The sequence below is a fragment of the Cryptomeria japonica genome, chromosome 3 (assembly GCF_030272615.1).
Source record: "Cryptomeria japonica chromosome 3, Sugi_1.0, whole genome shotgun sequence".
Classification (NCBI taxonomy): Eukaryota; Viridiplantae; Streptophyta; class Pinopsida; order Cupressales; family Cupressaceae; genus Cryptomeria; species Cryptomeria japonica.
The window spans coordinates 265,841,636-265,843,887 of NC_081407.1; the positions used below are offsets into that span (position 1 = coordinate 265,841,636).

General features: G+C 32.8%; 1 protein-coding gene across 1 annotated transcript; it reads left to right on the plus strand.

Annotated features, from left to right (window-relative positions):
* The first annotated feature begins 349 nt into the window (after positions 1-349).
* LOC131036584 (F-box/kelch-repeat protein At1g80440-like) lies at positions 350-1,629 on the plus strand. The gene is made up of 2 exons (XM_057968477.2): positions 350-725; positions 956-1,629. Exons 1-2 carry the CDS (start codon positions 350-352, stop codon positions 1,627-1,629), a joined length of 1,050 nt encoding a protein of 349 aa, XP_057824460.2.
* The last annotated feature ends 623 nt before the right edge of the window (positions 1,630-2,252 follow it).

The window sequence follows — 2,252 nt, forward strand, 5'->3', positions numbered from 1 at the left end:
TACCCATTACACACCAAAATGTAATTGCTAGTAAATACTTTCTGATATCTAATGGACCTAAAGTATCGGTCTAAATTTATGAGGTAAATACTCACAATATTAAATGAATTCAATGCATTTATTGCTAAACCTAAAGTACTCAAAACAAATATTGCTAGTCAAATATGTTAATAATTTCATTAATTAAATTGATAAAAAATTGTCTATTGTGAAAGGGTAATGCCGTTCGAGATAAAACCGTACAAATCTATAAGAATGGATCACCTCCTCACTGTTAAAACCGTTAAGGCGTTTGCAATCAATATTTTGGCCGAGTAATAGTAAGAGAAAAATGCAGGGAAAAAGTGTAATGGAAATAATTCCTGGTCTTCCAAATGATATTAGCAGAGAGTGCTTGGTGAGGGTGCGATGGCCTAAGCACTACAAGCTAAGCTCTGTTTCTAAAACTTGGAAAACTGTTGTAACAAGTCCCCTGTTCTATAAGAATAGAAAGAAATTTGGTGCAAGCCAGGAATTGATTATACTATCAGTATGTTTTGGATATGATTACAGAATAGTTATCTACGATCCTCTCCAAAAATCTTATCAAATCCTGCCCTCCATTCCTATTGGAGTTGGGATTCAGAATACATATTTTGCTCATTGTGTTTCTCTCAATCAAAAACTGGTCGTAATGGGCTTTCATGACAGGGAAGAGTTACTTTTCGTCTATGATTTTTGTTCTGGTATTTTCTTGTTTCTCTCATTCAATAAACTTATTTCTTCTATCAGATTAGAAATAGCTTAAATTTCAAAATAAAATTGAGAGTTTAAAATTATAAATCATAAAACACAAGTTTTAACGAGCAGGTTTGGAACCTGTTTAGCCGCGTCCTTCTGAAATCTCCCCATCTCCACCATGCAACCAAAAAAAATATTCCAAATAACAAACTATGGTTGTTCACATTTGTTTCAGGGAGATGGAAGCGAGGTGCTGACCTTCCTGACAGAAGATATCTTTTTGGGTGTTCAGTGGACTCAGCCAAAGGGCTGATTTACATTGCTGGAGGGCGTGATGAAAATGATAATCAGATTCTGTTTACAGCTGCAGTTTATAATGTAGAGAAAGACGAGTGGGAATATCTTCCTCCCATGATTTGGGGTGGCAACTTCTCCTCCCAGAGTGCGTTCGCTGATAACAAGTTATATGTTATAAACCCTCATAGTGATGAGGGGTTTGTACAATGTTATGATCCCAACACACGACTATGGAGAAACATGAGCAGATTCCATGACTTTATTGATCGCAGTTTCAAATATGGCATTATTAATTCAGTTTTACCTGCATTTGGACGTTTATTCTATGTTTGCAATGAGAATGTTATAGAGTTTGATTATGTGGAAAACCAATTCCAATTAGCAGGAACACGTTGTCCAAGTTACTTTAGTGTCGTGGCTATGACAATGTGGCATAGCCAGATAGTTATATGCGGAAGAACTGAGAGTGGTGGCACAGCGTTTTATCTGTTTGAGCCATGCACAGTTGGAGAGAATGGACAAGCGGGGAAACCAGAGAAATGGACTCTCCTCACTCATTGGACTCTTGTAGATCTCACAGTTGTCAATTGTTGTAGAACGTTGACATTGTGATTTTTTTATTGACCGTAAGTCAATATAGGGTTGATATTATTATACTAGGTCTTTTACAATTTACCATATATGAAAAATTTATGGGGAAGTTTATCATGAAGTTTTTTTTTTAGAAATCTTGAAGCTATAATGTTAGGATGTTATTGATTTTATTTTTAAATACTATAAGACCTTGTTTTATGAATAGTTTTGTGATTTTTATTTTCTTGAAATAATACTTATTCTTTTAGACTAAAAGTTTTTGATATTTCCACAACACTAAGTTATATGGGGTCATGAGTTTCTATCTAATATAAGAATTTATATAAAATATTTTTCTTGTTTCATTTTAAAGATCTATAACACATTTCTTAATTTATCTAATTATAGGCTCACCCTAAACACTTAATTTATCTAATTATAAATTAAATATAATTAATCTTTTTATATAACAAAGAACTATATGCTTCTTTAATAAATATATGAGGAAAGTGTGCTTTTATAATAAAGAGAAGAAGCTGCAAGTTCTTAGGCAAAGGGACTATGCGACAATAGAGATGTTGTAGAGTATAGAATATTTTTTATGAATTTTATTTTATAAATTTTGTACTATGCATTATAATAGATTTAGAACAGTAGTTTGG